Source organism: Ursus maritimus, unplaced genomic scaffold (genome assembly GCF_017311325.1).
Source record: "Ursus maritimus isolate PB19 unplaced genomic scaffold, ASM1731132v1 scaffold_18, whole genome shotgun sequence".
NCBI classification, from domain to species: domain Eukaryota; kingdom Metazoa; phylum Chordata; class Mammalia; order Carnivora; family Ursidae; genus Ursus; species Ursus maritimus.
Window position 1 is genome coordinate 55662776 of NW_024424230.1, and position 18487 is coordinate 55681262.

The 18487-nt window shown below is 44.5% G+C and overlaps 1 protein-coding gene across 1 annotated transcript in view; it reads left to right on the forward strand.

Moving 5' to 3' along the window:
- Positions 1 to 18487, forward strand: part of PTPRM (protein tyrosine phosphatase receptor type M) — a 749396-nt gene that overhangs the window by 638697 nt on the left and 92212 nt on the right. Inside the window, exon 19 of the mRNA XM_040632384.1 lies at positions 10367 to 10454. Within this exon, the coding sequence (XP_040488318.1) occupies positions 10367 to 10454 (88 nt within the window). The remainder of the gene's footprint in view (positions 1 to 10366; positions 10455 to 18487) is intronic.

An 18487-nucleotide genomic window follows, 5' to 3' on the forward strand; every position in this document is an offset into this window, starting at 1 on the left:
AGGTGTGTTGTGCACGTGGGGTCTCTCAGTCTTCATGACCGCCATGTTGTCAGTAGAGAGGCCTGGCTGGGTATTCAGATAGGAGAGTGCCAGGTGCCCAAGTGTGTTTTTAAAAACTCACTCTGGAAGAAGTGTATAAACTGGCGGATGGCGAAGCTCCCAGATAGGAAGCTACTGCTGCAATAATGCAAGCAAGAATAAGGGGAACTCAGTGTTTCTGTCTCGGAAAGAAAAGAGCAGCTAGATTTCTACAGAAGCATCTATTTGTTCTCTAGATGTTTTAAAGATTCCTTTTTCCAAGAAGGGACTCTTGCTCGTCTCCAAAGATCTGGGCGCCTTTAGCCCAGGGTCCCTGACAAATCACTCTTTCTAGGCAGGTGCAGAGGTAGAGGAAATTACAGTTCTGGTGAAGTATTAACATCTCAAACCCTGGCAAGATCTGCATCAGAGAGGAAATGGAAATTGCTCTTTCTGAACTGTGGGTGGCAGTCCTGGAGAAAGGACTCAAAGCCAGAGTGATTTAGAGAAACTTCGAAGCTGTCAAATTAGTTGCTTTCGCCTGCTTTTAAACTAAAGCAGTCCTCTCACTGATACTATCTGTGAAGAGGCACTCACTGGCATCGCTGTTTTGATACCCCATCCAATTACTGTGGCATCCTTGAACTCACCAGGGTAACAGAGTGAGGACAGGGCCAGGTCTCAGTTCCAGAATCTTTGCATATTGATTGATCTCATGATGTCCCCCATGACCAAGAGGTAGGCAATGCCCATCTCAAAGAAGCAAACTTTAACCCAATTTTATCTGTGGAATATAAACAGTGCTATAAATCCCTTCTGCCATGTAGTCTTCACTGTGTGTAAGGAGCAGAGGCCCTCTCAGGACCATCTAGAAAAGTGCACCTGCAAAAATAGCCCTGGAGTTTCAGACTGAGAAATGTCCTCATCATGGTGGGCCCTTGACAACCACTTTGAGGGGCAAGTGCCAGGGAACCAGGGACTCCCCAAAACTCGAAGCTGCCTCTGCAGCATCAGTCGGTGTGCGCTTCCTCGTGTGTGTAGAATAGGCATCCATCCCTGAGAAAGTATCTCACATGGGCGGGGGGTCCTCGGGGCACGACTGAGAACACAGACCTTTGTCGCTAAGCGTTCTTCCAGGGAACAAAGAAAAGAAGGATGCAGGCCACAAAAGGGTTGAATATCCCCAAACAACTATGCTCTGCCTCTTAGAATTAGTGCTCGACCAAAACTCACCCTAAATACATCAAGATAGGCCCCCTTTTACCTTATTTTTCCTTCCCTTCCCCTATGCTCATCTGTTCTGTTTCTTAAATTCCACAGGTGAGTGAAATCATAAGATAATTAATTGTCTTCCTCTGACTTAGTTTGCTTAGCATGATACACTGCAGTTCCAGCCACATGGCAAGAGTTCATTCTTTTTGATGGCTGAGTAATATTCCATTGTTCATACATACCATATCTTCTTTATCCATTCATCTGTTGAGAGACATTTGAGCTCTTTCCATAGTTTGGCTATTGTGGACATTGCTGCTATAAACATTGGGGTGCACGTGCCCCCTTTGAATCACTATGTTGTATCCTTTGGATAAACACCTTGTAGTGCGATTGCTGGGCCATAGGGTAGCTCTATTTTTAACTTTGTGAGGGACCTCCACACTGTTTTCCAGAGTGGCTACACCAGCTTGCATTCCCACCACCAGTGTAAGAGGGCTTCCCTTTCTCTGTATCCTCACCAACTTCTGTTCTCTAGGTTGTTAATTTTAGCCATCCCGACTGATGGGAGGTGGTATCTCATTGTGGTTTTGATTTGTATTTCCCTGATGATGAGTCATGCTGGGCATATTTTCATGTGTCTCTTAGCCAAAATATCCCCCCTTTAAAACCACGTCACCATGCGTCAGTCTGTATAATTCCATGGGATATTGGCCCCAGCACGGAATGTTCAGCAAGAGCCAGTCCTGCCCAGTTACCATTTTCACCACTTTTCCTCCATCACTCAACTGAAGAGTATTTGTCTTTCTGGCCACTTGATCAGTGGTTTTTCAGATTTTTTTCTGCTCCAGTACACTTGAGGGGTATGTCACATGATCAGCGGGAGCTTAACTATTGAAGTGATTCTGAAGGTGGCAAGAAAAGGGACTTTGAAATTGGGCACATTTAAAGAAGAGCCGTAGATTGAGGGTCCCTCCGGAGTGCACATAGCTTCACATCCCTGGGAACTCTCTGTGCCGATGGTATAGAGCTGTGTGTAATCAAATAGGCTTACTCCATAAAAAGTGGAGACTAGAAATGCTTGGTGGCTTATGACCCACGGCCAGAGTGATTTCAGAATGCTCTGTGCGCAGTGCAGTGCAGTGGGCACAAAGCCACATGTTCTCGGCCAGCTTTGTGGCCAAGGAGCAGCACAGAGTTCAAAGCCAGATGGTCTGGGGTTCAGGTCCTAGTTTCTGCTCACTGATTACCTGATCTCAGGCAAGCCACATCATGCCTTTGATCCTAAATTCCTTTATCTATGCAATAGGAATAAAGAGAGACTTACCTGAGAGATCTTTAAAAACCCCATAAGCATATATTTTTCAACAGGAAATATATAACATTGCTGTGAAAAGTCACTCATTCAGAGTAATATTCACTAGAATAAAAAACATGCTCTAAAACTCAACCAAATGTTGGGGAGGGGGCTGTTTCTGGGCATGAAAACATCATATAATATTTCCAGGCTGCAAACCTCAATTCCATTATCAAAAGAAAACGTGATGTTATACAATATGACTATTGCCGAGATCATCACATGCCTGCCTGGATTGTCTTGCAAAATAGAAGAATTCTGCAAAATTGGGAATTGGACTAAGTTTCAGTAAAACGTGGCCATTTGAAGTACCGAGGCCGATTAGCAGCGTTCTTTAAAAATACCAAGCAGAGTTCCTATTCAGATTTCAGTTGATTTAGACATCACGCTGTGTGTGCATCTAGATGCTGGCCTATGCCCTGCCCCCACATCTTTTGCCCTTAAAGCATCACAGGCTCCCTCTGGCTGCTCTCTCCAGGACACTGGCTAATGACAGTGACCAAAGATCACCCTGGGGCAGATCTTGGGGCCACCTTCCCATCAGCACTCCACTCGGTGGCCCATCCGGCAATTTTAGGTGTCTTCAGCTGCCTTAGTATGATAGCAGTAAATAGTTCATGTGGCCCCAATAAAATGCAGCACCCGGAAGAACCGGAAGAAGTATGTGCAGAAAACACAGAAAGTTCAGAGACTTTGCATGCCCCAGCGAGTTCATCTCCCATCTTCCAGGGTGATGGCTTTAGTCATTTTATGTGCCCAGTTTTATTCATATGAGAAAGGGAGGAAAAATTCCATTTCAGAAGCTTCTAAAAAAGCTTGACCCTGCACTGCCTGGAAACATACTGTACATTATGTTCAGCCTTGACCTGCATCCCTTTCTTCCTGGCAGCTTTTCTGGTGAATAGGAATTTTTTTTTTTTGCTCCTTTTTTAATATCTAGGCGCTGTGGCATTTGTAACAGACTGCATCATTTTGGAGCAACGCTCTCTCGAGGTGGGCAACTGAGATGTATAATTATATCCCGTGGAAAATGATAGTGGTGTGTGGGCTGGGGGAGGAGGTTATTGGATCACAAAAACATGTTTCCCATTCAGAAAAAAATGACTGTATGTGGGATGTTCAATTTCCTTCTGCTTCGTGCCCATGGAGAGCCCAGCATCTTAAAGTGGAGAAGTCATTGGTATTCACTGGAGCTTGCCTGGTTTCATTTTTATTGTTTCTGAGACTTATTACTCTTTCCGAGTGGTTCCCAGGTTTGCTGCTTTTTCTCAGTATATATGAGCTAAGGTAGTCAGAGGAAACACTTTAATTACATTTTAAGTAGAGTCAAAGCATAAGTATATTTATGAAAATTCTAACAGAAGGTGCAGTGAGACCATTAACTTAAATCCCCAAAATACATAAAATGTTTTTTCATAATAAAAAGTCCATCGTTGGTGTGTTAAATTGTATCTGCATATTAAAAATCTGCACTAAACACTAAATATTGTCTAAATGTCCATATCGTATTTTAAAACCCTCTTATGAAAAGTGTCCTGGGAGCGTGGGCTGTCATCGTCTGTCTCCCAAGCTTGTCCTTATGTGGCTGTCCCGAGGATATGAAGTCACTGGTTGCTATAGGATGATTTTAGCCGTTCTTCCCTTACCCATCACATTGGCTCTCTCTCATTGGACCTCTTTTGCAAAAGCGCGCCTGTGCTTTGGCTGGATGTGGTTTTAGTGAACCTGCTCATAACCATCAAGCAAAAACTACGAGATGAGAGATGAAGGAGTGAAGGTTGTACTTCCACTTAATATAAGGTTTGTCTCAGACACAGGGAAATGTAAGGGGCAGTAAGCAGAGAACCCCCCAGACAGATGCCAGATGTTGGCATGTGCTTAGGAATCCTCTGGCTCCTTCGAGGAAGGGAGTTTTTTTTTTTTTTTTTTTAACATATGGTGTATTATTAGTTTCAGAGGTAGGATTCAGGGATTCATCAATTGCATAAAACACCCAGTGCTCATTCCATCATGTGCCCTCCTTAATGCCCATCACCCAGTTACCTCATCCCCCTAACCCATTCCCTCCAGCAACCCTCAGTTTGTTTCCTGTGGTTAAGAATCTCTTATGGTTTGTCTCCCTTTCTGATTTCATCTCATTTTACTTTTTCCTCTCTTTCCCTATGATCCTCTGCCTTGTTAATTAAATTCCACATATGAGTGAAATCATATGATAATTGTCTTTCTCGGATTGACTTTTTCCGCTTAGCATAATACCCTCTAGTTCCATTCACGTTGTTGCAAATGGTAAGATTTCGGGGTTTTTTATGACTGAGTAATATTCCAGTGTGTGTGTGTGTGTGTGTGTGTGTGTGTGTGTGTGTGCACGTATGTGCATGTGTGTGTGTGTGTGTTTCTCATGTCTTCTTTATCCATTCTTCTGTTGTTGGACATCTGGGCTCTTTCCATAGTTTGGCTAATGTGGACCTTGCTGCTATAAACACTGGGGTGCAGGTGCCCCTTCAGATCACTCTGTTTGTAAGGGAATGGAGTTCTATTTTCTCAGCACTAGGAGAATTCAAAACCTCGTTGGCTTTACTTTCAACAAATCTGATAGGAGCAGCCCTTCTCTAGATACCATGCACAGTATGTGGTGATAGCTCATGTCCCAAAAATATTGGTTCAGAGTAGAATTCTTCTCAAGACATTCAGGCAATTTATGTAATTTTAAATGGACACATAAAACTTTTGACTATCTTGAAGATTAAAAAAAAAAGATAGCTAAAGAACCTTGCCCAAAGAAAAAAAATCCACAGAAGAAAACCACATCAAATGTATGTTGATTTGCTTAATTTATTAAACAATATTTAAGTGCCTACATGAGTTGATGGATGCTAACTACATTGCAGCAGTAATCATTTCACAAAATATGTCACTCAGGCCCTTATGCTGTACTCCTTAAACTTATACAGTGCTGTCTATCAAATATATCTCAGTAAAACTGGAAAAAGAAAAAATATTTAAAAGCCAAAAGTTATGTGAAATAGAACATAATAGAATGAGTGCATAGCCAAATTACTTAATTTTAGTCAGATGTGTTTCACTGGTGGGTTTATCAGGGACTATCTGTCCATCTCATGGTTTGCCAAAAAAGAGAGAGAGAGGGAGGTGGGTCACAGATAGTCAAAAAGGCTTGGTCTAGGAGCACCTGGGTGGCTCAGTCAGTTAAGCATCTGCCTTTCAGCTCAGGTCATGATGTCAGGGTCCTGGGATGGAGCCCCACTGTCGGGCTCCCTGCTCAGTGGGGAGACTGATCCTCCCTCTCCCTCTGCCCCTGCTCGTTCTCTCTCTCTTGCTCCTCACTCTCTCAAATACATAAATAAAATCTTAAAAAAAAAAAGGCTCAGTCTCTTGGGAGAATGAGGAGTAGAGGAAGTAAGTATGTCTGCTGCCTCTGGAGTCACACGTCTATGCCAGCTCTCCCTGTGGACCAGACAGGAAGCAATATTCCATAGCCTCAATGACTACATTCCTGCCTTGGATTTTTCTTGCATAGAAGTCCTAAACCTGGAGAGCGAGGGCTCACAGTGTGGAAGGCCTATGTATCATGTCATAGTCTCTTGGACTGCCCAATGGCTCTAGAGTTGTAGATAAAGTTTTATTTTCTAACTAGAAATTTAAACAGGCAATGTATGCCAACAAAAACCTATAACATTTAAAACTGGGTCTATATTAGAAAATAAAAAAATAATACTAATCACTGTAACAAAAGGAAACAAAAGCCAAGTTAGTCAATCCAGAAAGCCCTTTTCCTCTCTCTGTGCTGCCTATAGGCATATTACTTATTTTCCAAGCCAAAGATAAGGACATGTGGTTCTAATAATTGCAAATGTATTCAGAAGGAGATTGGCTATATAACTGGAAGCAGAACTGTTCCAGGAAATGCAAGACCCAGTCACAGTGTCCACAGGGAGTCAGGTAACCATGGATGGCACTAGTCATTTCTTCTTTTTCTTGGAGCAGCTCTTTTTGTTGTGTTTTGTTTTGCTTTTAAGAAAAAAATAACATTTTGCCACTTAAAAGTAATTCACATAATTCCTGGATAGGGAACTGGGGAGGCTCATGGCAAGAATGCCGTCCGATTTCTGCTCTCCTGCTGCTGCTTCCCTGCCATGATCCCATTATCCTATGAGATAAGAAAATTTCCTGTTTTGTAAAAGTAATCAACAGTTAAATGAAGTTTACATGACTTCTTTCAAAGTCTCTTGTTGTAAACCTTCATTTAGAGATAAGGAGATGTGATCAGGTGTGGAAAGCAACTGTTGGTCACGTGTATTTAAGTAGGTGTAACACCGTTTCCCCCTTGGAAGTCTTTGTCAGGGGAGGGGTAGTACCAAAAGAGAAGTGGATTAAGAGTCAAAAAACATTGAGGTCTGACCCAGGCCAATGTGTTATGAGTTGGTGGTGTTCCTTCTGCATCTCACGTCCCTCAGCTTTTAGAGCAGGGAGGCATCTCCGTGCCTGACCACTCTCATGAGCTTTGGTTGGGACAATGGACTTGTTCATTCTGCAAACACTTAGTACGTGCACCTTAGCAAGTGCTTGGCGTTGGAGAGCACGTGAGCCCCACCTTATGAAAACGCCCTGAGCTACGTGCCCTGCTCAAACGTGAGGGTTATCATTTCATTGTTGGTTTCTGTCTGTTTCCTGGTCACCAGTTACATGAGAACAATGAGATTAAGAGAACAACGAGATTAAAATAACTATTCATAAAAACAAGGGCTATCACGGGGCACCTGGGGAGCTCAGTAGGTTGAGTGATTTGCTCTTCGTTTCTAATCAGGTCGTGATCTCAGGGTTGTGAGATGGAGCCCTGGGTCAGGCTCCGTGCTCAGTGGGGAGTCTGCCGGAGCCCCCCACTCTTTCTCTCTCTTCCTCTCTCTAAAAATAAATCAATAAATCTTAAAAAGTAAACATTTTATTTTTTTTAAAGATTTTTTATTTATTTATTTGACAGAGATAGACGGCCAGCAAGAGAGGGAACACAGCAGGGGGAGTGGGAGAGGAAGAAGCAGGCTCCCAGCGGAGGAGCCTGATGTGGGACTCGATCCCGGAATGCGGGGATCACGCTCTGAGCTGAAGGCAGACACCTAACGACTGCGCTACCCAAGCGCCCCCAAAAATAAACATTTTAAGTAAATAAATAAATACAAATAAGTTGAAACAAGGGCTGTCGTATCAGAAGGCCTGAGGTTGTCACAGATGCTAAAGAAACAGCTGTGATGTGCATACCATTCCCCACAGGAGAGCATCTTCTTGTGGGAGAGGGAGGGGGTTCGTATGGCTTTGCCTCAGGTGACCTGGGAACGTTATCTTTACTAGTTGTACAAGTGCCTCTCCCCCAGTCCATTGTTCATACTCTCCTTCCTCTCTTTCTCTCTCTCACAAACACACACACACAGGCACACACTCACACACACACACACACACACTGTGATAATGTTCACCCGTGGATTCCATAGATTCTCCTGAAAGACTTCAAGGCCCCTCACAGAGGCTGTTCCCTTCTTCATCTTCCTACGAAAAAATAAAACCTGAGAACTTTTAGATGGGTGGAAAAGGCAGAGGGAATTGAAATTGGCAATTACATCACGACACACTCAAAGTAGAATTAAATTGTTATGAGGGCCGTCAGATAATAGTTATTACTCAACTGTAAAATAATTGTCATTCACAGAGTAACAAAGACACTATTCAGAAAAAGAGTATGACTCTAAAAGCCCTGAAGCTATTTTTAAATGCGTATTTCATAGCAGAATAGAAGTTACATGTCTGAATAAATCCTTTATCATATATGGTCTTGCTCTTGAGGGAATTAGCTAGTGATTTTTACTGCTAGTGTTTCTATTGACTTAATGTATTAATAACCTGAAAATGTTTTTTTCCTTGTATTTGACCTGCATCCTGCAGTATTTACCCTTCAGTTAGCAACATACGGTGTGACTCTATTAATAGAGCTATAGGTATATAGTTCAGCTGATCCTGGTCTGCCGCCGTGTTTCTCAAAATGATAAATATAATGTAAAAACTAGTATGGCAATAAGGTGTCAAGGGTGATCATGACTAAGGTACCTGAAGTTAAGACAGGCAATTTAAAACTGTAACACTTATGTTCACAGTGTGATTTCTTCTCTCTTGCGTGTCATAAAGTGGGGGGTGCTCCTGCTGCTTTGTTGCATGCAGAGACTGGTCCCCGCGGTGCAGCGCTGGGACAGGGCTCTCTTCCAGCCATGCTCTGATGGGCGCTGAGCTATACGGTCACAGCAGGATCAATACGCATCAGGTCACGGAAAAGGCATGGACTTCACAAACTGTACGTAGGCAGATTTTCCAAGCATTTGAGCCCCTCACGCACTTCAACTGTGCGAGTAAAGCTTTATCTTGAGACCATCACCAAACACTGCAATCGCTCTTTCACTTCATAACGAATTATTGGATTCCTACCACGAGGCATCGGCTCTACACAGACAACAATGACAACCACACAGTCCCTGTAAAGTCTTACGGAGTTTCTGAGCTGGTGGCAGAAACACTAGAATGAGCTGAGCACCATCCGTGGCATGGTCAGGTCCTGTGCGGGCTGCCAATGGCGAGGCTCTCTCGTGGGGTCTGAGAGCGGGTGTATCCTACCCCCCACAGCAGGAGTCATGCAGTTTAACCAATGAGCCGGAACTGGACTCGTAGAAGGAGATAATAAATGGGTTGAACCACAGACTGATCACTGAATATTGGTAATGGTTGGAAATGGCCAAGATGGCCAAACACTATAAAAGAGACAGAAATTACAGGCTTCAGTTGAAAAGAACTTGAAAAGCCATTCTGGGCGTTTTTGAGGGTGTGAGTTCCTGATACCACATTCTCTGATCTAAAGCATCTCAGAATGGTACTGTCTTCATCAGCTCGGCCTTGATGTCTACTTCCTCCTCCTCTCGTCTTCTTTCCCGGTTGGTACCAAGAAGTACAAGAGTAGCCGTGGCAAAGACAAGAAGTCAGTCTGACTAACTGCTTCTTGCTTCCATCCTTCTTCCCCTGACCTTTTATGTACTTGGCTACACAAGGATAAAAGGCAATGTGACTTAAAGTGGAAATAAAAGTCCCAGATTTTGTTTTCACCTGTGACCTGATACCAAAGGACATTTTCATTATAACTTGAACAGAAAAAAATATATATCTGACTAATAACATGAAGATTAAAAATCCTGGGCCTAATAATGCCAAATCCTTAAATAAATGGACATCTAAGCTCCATTAGACGTGAAGAGAAAACTCTGGCAGAATTTATTACAGGATTTTAGCCTTGAAGGCATGAAGTCATAGCTTCCCTACCTTCACAATTTCAACCAAAAATCACCTTCTTTCAGTTAGCAATTGGGAAGAAAAATGAAATCTTTGTATCTCTTAAAAGAGTAATGAAAAATGGTAATATAATTAAGAAATTGAGAGAAATATTCATTTTTTCTGTCTCAAACTAAAGTAGGATAGAGTGAACACCACCATTTTAATGGATTGTACAATAAATTATGGGTTCACTCTTCAGCCCCCCATCTGTGTGTGTAATGTATTAAGTAAAGGAAAACCAAAAGCAAAGCAAAGTATTTAATCCGTCCTCTCATTCCTGTGAATGTCCTTTTCCTTTCTTGACCCTTGCCGTGCACTTCTTCAAAACAGCCTCCATCGTTAAGATCCCGTGTTTACAGCACCAAATTGTCATTCTTTGTGTCACTTTTCTCTTTCTTCCAGAGCTTCTTTGAAGGGCAGTCTGCACCATGGGACTCCGCTAAGAAAGATGAAAACAGAATGAAGAACAGATATGGGAATATCATTGCCTGTAAGTGTTGACAGTGTAATTGTGCTGTGGTATGACTTTCTTCTCGCATCTGCTAAGATTGACCACCAGCCTCACGCGGTGAGAATTTACAGTGCAATTACCGCCTTCGTCCTTCTGGAAAAGCTGGTGTTATGCTCGTGTTAAAGAAGGGAAAAACTACCTAAATACCCCCACTACGTCAATGTGTCTCGCTGTGGGGCTAGTTTTACTTACAGATTTAAGGTTTGGGTAACATAGGTAATGCTAAAATGCTGAGAAAGAAGATGCATTTTAGGAGTAAACATAATAGTCCTAATGTTTCCCAGCTGCTACATGAGAATGAGTAGAAATAATGATGTGCAACACGCCTTAATGCAAGGAGCTCAGAGTTCTCAGCAAGCATTAACTCATTAATCCTGCAGACACTCGGGTTAGGTAGGTCAGTAATAGCCCCGTTTTAAGGACAGGAAACTGAAACTCAGAAGTTAAATGATAGTCCCCATATCACAACACTCATTAGCAAAAGAGTGAGGATTATATCTCAGAAATTCCCAGTTCCTGTGAAGCTGAATGTTACCAATCCATAATGCCTTGGACGGTTTTAAATCGAGCCCAACCTCATTAATGTTCCGTAACGATGCTGAGACGCGTGGTAGATTAATGAGTCTCCTTCTCCCGGGGCTGGAGCCATCCATCCCCTGCATGAAACTACTCCAAGTCACATGGGACTGCCCCAAGGTACTGACGGGTACTGACAGAATTCATACTATTTCTGAAGATACGTAAATTGAGACAAACAAGCAAACAAGCCAACGATGTGGGACTAGAGCTGGAGAGCTTGTAGCTCCTAGTGTCTTACTGCTATTGAGAGAACAAACTAGAAACGTTTGGGTAGTCCAGGGAACAATGTATTAGCTTTATTGATTGTGAAAGTGCAGTGAAATTTTATTTGTCTGAGTTAACATTTCTTGGAAGGACAGGAGAGACTGCCCGAGAGAAGTTTCTGTGATTGTAGAAGTGTCCTGTGTCGACGTTACCCAAAACAGTAGCCACATGCCCCATGAGTACTTGAAACGTGGCTGGTGCCACCGAGGAACCGAGATTTAAATTGTATTTGACTTTAATTACTTTGGATTTAAATAGATACATGAGACTAGTGGCTCCCACTGTGGGACGGTGCAGATGGACAGTGTGTTTTATTGTGAAAAGGGGGGGCATGGTTTACACATAGCAGGAATGAACCGTCCTGACTGTGCATGAGCACGCCCTGTTCTCCCTCTGGCCGCTCCTAAGTCCCAACCACTGGTGTTGCAGGCACAAGTGCTGGCTTCGTGTTTTGTCTGTTCGTTGACTTAGTGCTTCGAGTGGTCGTGTCAGAGCCCTTGTTAGTCAGAAGGTGCTTCCCTAAGATCTCAGGCTTCATTGCCCCTCAGTGGATTCAGTCAACACTTGGGAGCACCAGACACCGGGCCCCACAGCGAGGATTCCAAGGTGACAGGGATGAATGTGCCCACCCCCAGGACAGGGCAGAGCGGGCAAGTAACAGAGCACTGTGCCGCCGGTCCCATGAGGTGATAGCGCTGGTCTGGAGCTGTGTGTGCAGTGCCATCGGGCTCAGGGAAGGAGAACCTGACTTCTCACCGGAGAGTGGTCATGGGAGGAATTGGTTGACCAATACAGATCCTTCCAAGTTCCTTCATAGTCTCTGGGAGCAGCTAAAGCTTTGCACTGTTAGAAGGATCCAGATTTCTCATAATGGCTTACAGGGTTCTCTCCAGGAGTTCACTCAGCACTGCAGCAAACTCCAGGGGCGTTCACAAGGTGAAATGGGGAGTTCCCAGCATGCTCTGGGCCTCCCTCCATACCAGGTGGTCCTGCAGTCCCCCTGACGTCCCAGATGTGGCCTCCTGCTGCCCGCACAGAAGGCAGTATCAATGCGCGATTATCCGTGTGCTCAGCGATGCAGCCAGCCTGTGCTCAGTAGAACTTTCAGCCTGCTCCTTCCTGATGCCGAGTTCATCCCTGCACTTGGTGGGCACTTGAGGGATATTGCTGAATGTTGAATGAAAAAGTAATAAAAGCTAGCATTTGTTGAGCACTTCCTATATGCTAGACGCCACTGTAAGCACGTTCCACGTGTTAACTCACTCTCTCCCGTGAAACAGGTAATGCAACAGGTAACTGTTTCTGTCTTACAGGTGAGGCAGCGGAGGCATAGAGAAAGGTTACAGGATTAATAAGAGGTGGAGGCAGGATTCCAACCCGGGAACAGCTTTTATAACCGCTGTGCAGTGCACGGCTGGACGGTTGCCCCCGCTGGCTTGCTACCACGCCTGAACTTTTCTCCCTTCGCGTCATGGTCTGCAGGAGCCGGTGTAGGTGACAAGAGGCAGCTCCCCCCTTCCCGTAGGGCCCTCCCCCCCTTCCTCTAACCCCTGCAGACCCCTGTAGAGCAGTTCTGGAACTGCCACTGCTCAGTCTCCTGCAGAAGCTCCTTGTTGACGACTTTGGTCGTCAATTTTCTAAGAAGGATAGTGGGGGCAGGGTCTCATGTACGGATTAGTTGTTAGCCTATTGTCATTAATTGTCACCTAGCTGAGAATGGGTGCTGAGGGGAACAGGATGTCAGAGGACATTTAATAATGATCCGGGGGTGGGAAAGGCAATAGGCGACAGGACCGCCTATATCCTGCCTGGTCTGGCCTAGGGGACCACTGGCTGGACGGCACTGGTCAGCACTTTGGAACATAGGGTAGGAAGAGAAACAGAACCAAAGATCAGCATGGTCTAACCTACCTCCCAACATGATTGAAATAAACATTTATACTGCCTTTTTTTGGGAAGACATTGATAAGGCACAAATTCTATACAAATATAAAATATTTTAATTCTACTAAGTACTGTTCTTGTCTTCAAGTTGAAGCATGGTGAGACAAAAATGTCCTGCCTGTGATCACACGAGGAGGTAGTCGTCCTTTTGTGATATAAAACATTTTTTTTTCTAATTTAATTATTTGGGAAAGTTTGTTTTTATAGACCCAAGTAGAGGTACGGCCCCTCCAGGCAAACACGAGAATGGCCTACATTGATTGCTTCTTTTCTGTGAAAGGTCTGTAGGCTCTCCATGGCATTCCAGATGGATTCTCTCCTATAAAGTTCTGTTCAGCCTCCAGAAGCCCCACCCACCTTGTCTCTACCTTGAGCTTCTGGATATTGGGTGTGCCTCTGTTTTCCATAGAAACATTTGGATATCATTCCTCTACCTGGTTTCTCCTCAGGCTGGGCTGAGAGTGTGTGCTCAAATAGACGAAATAATTTATCCCTTCATTCAACAAATATTTCCTCATCACGTACTATTTGCCGGACAATACTCTAGGCACTGTTACAGAAGAATGATTAAACATAATCGGGCACTGCCCTCCCAGCCATTACCATCCAGGGCAGGGCTTGGCAGACTCTTTCTGAAAAAGGGCAGATAATAAATACTTTAGCTTTGCAGGCTGGCCAGTCTCAGTTCAAAGCATAGATGCGGGTGCTGACTCATGGTGTAGTGAAGAAAAGCTCCCGCTGGGACAACTTCATTTCTACCACCCAGGGCTCACTTCTACCACCACCATCATCATCTTCAGCCCTCAAGACCCTGCACTTAGGACGGACGATTTTAAACCCCTGTGTGTAGGCACTGAATGTTCCATGACTTTACATCCAGGGGCCAAAGCAGACCAAGACACATGAACTGGTAGGAGAAGGGTACATGAGTGAGGGGTGGACTAATGAGAAAAGACCTATTGGACAAAAGAGAAGAACACAGGATTTGGAGCTAGAAGACGCAGTTGGGGTCTTGGCCCCACCATATACTAACCAAGTGACCTTGGGTAAGTCATGATCATTCTCTATGTCAGTTTCCTGAGTTTCACCTGTTATGGAAACAAATGCCACATAAAAAGAACACTGATCGTTAGCTGAAAAAAAATCACATTTTTTCTTCTCATTACTCCTGTGTTGCTCTTTATCCTTTAGTTTAGTGGATTTGTAGGTCATTTAAAAACTTTTTTTTTAATTCATTTATTTGTCAGATTGAAAGAGAGAGAGCACAAGCAGGGGGAGCGGCAGGCAGAGGGAGAGGGAGAAGCAGACTCCCTGCTGAGCAGGGAGCTGATGGGGGCTCCATCCCAGGACCCTGGGAACACGACCTGAGCTGAAGGCAGACGCTTAACTGACTGAGCCACCCAGGCGTCCCTAAAAACTTTTTTAAACTCAGCATTTGGAAGCCTCAAGTTCAAATGATGAGCTGGTAGGTAATTGCAGGCACCACATGGCTCCCTAATTGTTACCATGACTGTGCACAGTGACCCGAGCTCCTGACAGGCTGTCTCTGGGCTCCATCTCTGGGTGGTTTGCCTGGCTGTCACCTAGCTGATTTTCTACCTCTCACCTGCCCTCCCTCCTGTTCTCTCTCTGTCTTTCAGTGTTTCTTCATCAAGTTGCATTGTTTGTTCTTGTGCTTTTCTAAAGACAACATCAAAAAGAGACTTCTGTGCCCCAGCTACATCTCATCCAGTCTTCTATTCTTCCTTCTCGGTTGCTGTGGCATCTGGAAACCTTTTCCCGTGCACACGTGTTAATCTTTTGCTTTTTTCCATGTATTTTTTTATGTATCATAATTATTCTGTTCTACTTTGTATTGAAGCATAGCTGACACACAGTGTTAGTTTCAGGTGTATCACATAGCGATTGGACAAGTCTGTTCTGTTCCGCTGTGCTCACATGATGATTTCACGTACAGATACATGTCAAATGATTACTGTAATCAAGCTAGTTAACAGATCTCATTAGTTGCCATTTGTGAGTGTGCAGTGAGAGCCCCTGAAATCCACTCTCTCGGCGTATTTTTAGTACTTAATATAGGATCGTTAACTACAGTCCTCATACTGACCATGAGCTCTCTAGACTTATTCATCCCACATAATTGCAACTTTGTATCCTTTGGCCAACATCTCCCCATTCTACTCTGCTTCTCTGGATCCCACTGTTTTAGATTCCACATATAAGTGAAATCATGCAGGTTTTTTCTTTCTGTGTCCAGCTTACTTCACTTAGCATGATGCCTCCGAGGTTCCTCCGCATTGTGGCAAATTATAATCTTTTCATCTAGTTTTCTGTTGTTTTCGGAAACCCCTCTAGAACTGTCTGGGATTATTTATGTAATTCTGTACAAGGCCCTACGCTAGCATATCCTGAGATAGCAGTCACTTAGGCCTCCTCCAGACAATTATTAATGCCTTTTAAGTAGGGTATCCAAATCCTCAGATAGCACCACAGTCCACCCCAGCTAAGTAGGGTGAGTTTGATACTACTCAGGGGCTGCAGAAACACCACTGCCGTTACCTTGAATCCCAGACCTGCCCTGGGCCGGCCCTTGCCCAGCCTCAGAGTCAGCCTTGCAATCCTAGGCATCGGCCCCAAGTGGGTGTGAGCGCCCCAAGTGGGTGTGAGGGCCCCAAGTGGGTGTGAGCGCCCCAAGTGGGTGTGAGCGCCCCAGGTGGGTGTGAGCGCCCCAGGTTGTTCTGACAAATCACTTCATTCAGGAGCTGCTTCGTGTGAGACTCCTTATGTGCCTTTACTTACAGCAGTGAAAATAAATCTTCAGTATTGTTAGAGTTACAGAAGGATTTGAGATAAAAAGAATAAAAATACTTCTCCAAATCCCGCTTATGTACGCACCCATATCAGTTTCTTAATGGGCATGGGGAAGCGTATAACCGTCTCCCCCCCCCCTAAAAAATGATGTAATTGTAGAAAAGTTGGTTATGCTGCCTGAGATGCCTACTTCATAGCACCTAGGCCTCAGGAAAGACCACCAACCAGGAGGAGGAGCTGGGGATTTCCATCAGCGTATCTTCGAAATTCTCCTTAGTGCTTTTCAGAGAACAGGAGAAGCGTTGGTAATGATCACATTCATTGTTCTGCAGCATCGTTTGCATATAAAATGGTTTTAATGGTGCTTAAAAACTGCTTATTGGCTTTTGCTCTTAAGTAAGTAAAACTTTTCCCTTATTTACATTATAAATTTGCTGAGCTAGTCCTTTCCAAATATAAACAAATACCCCCCTTCACCACACCACAAAAACAGCCCTCCTGATTTTCTCAGTGGTTCCTAATTATAATTAACTTTGAGCTTAAGATACACACCAAATCTCCTGGCTAACGGGAACCCCTTTGAGCCTGGGGTCCTCTTTTCTGGGGGCTGGCAGTTGAAGATAAGGAGCCAGAAATCTGCAGGCCCTCCCAGGCTCCCTCCCCTCTTTCTATGGTCCATTCAACAAAGATGTACTGGTCTGCCATGTGCCACGCTCTGTGCCAAGCTAAAGGAATTCTTTCAACTGATATTATTGAGTGCTTATTACATGCCAGGCACTATCCTAGGTGTCAGAGACAGAATGGGGAACAGAACAAAATTCTTGACCTATATAGTACTTGACATTCTTATGGTGGCAACAGAAAAAGTCACTAAGTAAACTATAATATATCTTATTAGAAAGGGAGACGTGTAACAGGGAAAATGGAGCAGGGAAAGGAGACGCGTGGGGCAGAGGTTGGAGTTTTTAAGTTGTGGTCAAGAAAGCCTCCCTGAGAGGACCAGATGCAAGCCTAGGCCTGACACAGGTGAGGAAGGGAGCCAGATCCAGGCAGAGGCCCTCAGGGGGCAGGCCTGCCCCAGCGTGGTGCCCAGGACAGCAAGGAGGCCAGCGTCACGGGAGCAGGGTGAGGGTGAGCAAGGGCAGAGGTGGAAATGTGAAGAACTGGGGTGACCGTAGTAGCCCAAAGTGGACACAGCCCCTGATATTTTCCAGGGAAGGGGCAGGGGAGGGGAGACTTAAATGATTATACAAAGGAATTAAATGATTACTGAAATATATGAAATAAAGTTAAGGGCCACAAAGAAGAGGTATGTGGTATGGTGAGACTCTATAATGTGGGGATTGACTTCTTCAGGCGGTGTGGAAAGGCTTCCCTGGGGATGTGAAATGGAAGACGACTGAGTCAAGGGGTAGAGGAAAGGGGTGCTGCAGACTGGGGGTGCGTCACGTGAGCACACCCTTCACAGGAGAGAACCCCCTGAGTCTGAGGAACTCCAGGAAGGCCAGGTAGCAGGAGCTGAGAAGGAGGGGTAGGCCAGCAGAGGGGGAGGGGACGGTAAGTGGAAGCCAGACCTGCAGGGCCTTCTGGGGAAGATTAAGGATTTTAGTGTTCATTAGAAAAACAAAAGGAAACCTCATCAAAGAGTTTTTTGAGGAGAGGGGTGGGGGTTGTTCATCAAATTAGAATTTGGAAAATTTAATCTGACTGCAAAATGAAAAATGAATTGGAATGGGACCCTAGTTAAGAGATTCTTTCAGTTGACCAAGCGAAAAGCAAAGATAATGTGGACTAGAAAGAAGAGAAATAGATTTAAGAGAAGTAACTGATCAGATCGAATGGATTGGATGTGGGGTAAGGAAAACAGAGGAGTCAGAGATGCTTCCATGTTTCTGACTCATAGGAGGATGGATGCGTGGTGCATGGACGGTGAGCGGATAGAGAGCTGGAAGGACGGGACATTTACTCTAATGGGTAGCACTGAAAGGGAACCAGATTTGGCAGGGAGCTCAGGGATAGGCGTGATGTTGACAGTAGCAGAAAAAGCTTATGAATTGAATCTGGGGACACAATGAGATGCCTGTGAAACATTCAAATGAGATGTCCAGTAAGAGTTTATATTGACTGCTCTGAAATCCAAAGAGGAGGGATCTGGGCCCAAATATAAACCGGTGAATCTTGGAGCATAGAATGGTAGTTGAAACCTTTGGCATAAGATTATCTGTGGAGGAAGCGTGGAGGGGATCCGGAGCCCCCCGGGACCCAGCCTGGAGGGGCTTCAGTAATGGGAAATACTGAGGCAATACTGCCTAATGTGTACAAAGGAGCATTGTCTCATGGAGAAGAGAGGGTATCAATAGTATCTTGCTGAAAGATCTAGTGCAATCAAGACTCTGATGTAACAACGTGAAAAT